Source organism: Buceros rhinoceros, unplaced genomic scaffold (assembly GCF_000710305.1).
Source record: "Buceros rhinoceros silvestris isolate BGI_N320 unplaced genomic scaffold, ASM71030v1 scaffold22181, whole genome shotgun sequence".
NCBI lineage: Eukaryota > Metazoa > Chordata > Aves > Bucerotiformes > Bucerotidae > Buceros > Buceros rhinoceros.
In genome coordinates, this window is record NW_010395117.1 from 1,301 (window position 1) to 2,538 (window position 1,238).

The 1,238-nt window shown below is 59.2% G+C and overlaps 1 protein-coding gene across 1 annotated transcript in view; it reads left to right on the top strand.

Moving 5' to 3' along the window:
• Positions 1-1,238, top strand: part of LOC104501615 (7-methylguanosine phosphate-specific 5'-nucleotidase-like) — a gene marked incomplete at both ends in the record, with an annotated part of 3,770 nt that overhangs the window by 1,040 nt on the left and 1,492 nt on the right. Inside the window, 2 exon segments of the mRNA XM_010145453.1 lie at positions 286-371; positions 549-638. Of these exon segments, the coding sequence (XP_010143755.1) occupies positions 286-371; positions 549-638 (176 nt within the window).

The window sequence follows — 1,238 nt, forward strand, 5'->3', positions numbered from 1 at the left end:
CGGGGAAAGAAGGGAGAGGCTAAAAAGGGGGATTTAATTTGCCTGCCCCACTGTGGGCATTTTCGGTGCAGTAAAAGGAGGGGCGAGGGGATCGTATCTGTTCGTGCTGTATCTGAAGGAAGGTGGCTGTCGGTCAGGGGTTGATGCATCCTGCCAGGGTGAAGTCACTCAGTGAAAATGTTTCGGTTGTTTCTCAGTAGAAATTCAGAAAAGTGTTTCTTTGCTGTTCACCGTCTCTTCAGTGTGATGTTCACTTTGTTCATTTCTCCTCTGTCCACGCTCCAGCTGAAGGATCTGCTGCACTATTACTATCCCATTGAAATTGATCCCAACCGCACCCTGGAGGAGAAGCGGCCCCTCATGGTGGAGTGGTGAGTGCTCTGTGTGATGAGCTTGACCTTGTCCTGGCAACTTCTTGCCCCCGAGGGCTACAAGACCCAAGGCCTGAGCTGTCTCTAGGCTTGGTAGCAATGCCAGGAAGCTCTAGTGGTTACCTGGACTGCCTTAAGGTCGCTGCCCGGGAAGCTCACGCTGCTGCCTCTCCCTAGGTGGACCAAGGCCCATGAGCTGCTCTCGCAGCAGAAGATCCAGAAGGGTGACATAGCCCAGATCGTCAGAGAATCGGACGTGATGCTGAGGTACGGGCTCAGGGTTGAGCTGCCCGCAGTCCTTCCTCTCCTGCTCTAATCATGAAGGAGCGGGAAGTCAGTGCCACGAGCTGCAGCCTGAGCACCGTTCCTGGCCGCTCCGTTCATGGCTGATGCCCCCCTTGAGCCTGGGCGAGGAGCGGCCGAGGGGATGGTGCTGGGCAGAGCTCCCCGTGTGGAGGGCAGGGTGGGGGGCCAGCTCCCCTCTTCCTGGAGGGATTTCCTCTCCACACACTGCTGGGCCTTACCCAGGCCTTTGACTCAGCATCAGATGTCACCCACAGCACAAAAACGTTGCGCTGGAACTTGCTGTTGAAGCTGGTTTTGGCAGTGATGGTCCTCAGACGGGCTGAGGGAGCCTTGGTTTGCAGGAGCTGCTGCTCTCAGAGCGGTGGTGGTGCTGAGCGCGCGGGTTTTCACGAGCCCAACTTCTCCTCTCAGCCCTCGCCGGTGCTGCGACAAGCTCGCGCTGCCTGCGGGGCTCACGTGTGCGTTCCTGTTTGGGAAGCCTGGGCAGAGCCTCGCGGCTGGGCTGAGCGCGGCCCCGGCCCACGGCACTGGGTGCCTGGCTGGGAGCTGGGGGGTGGCGGG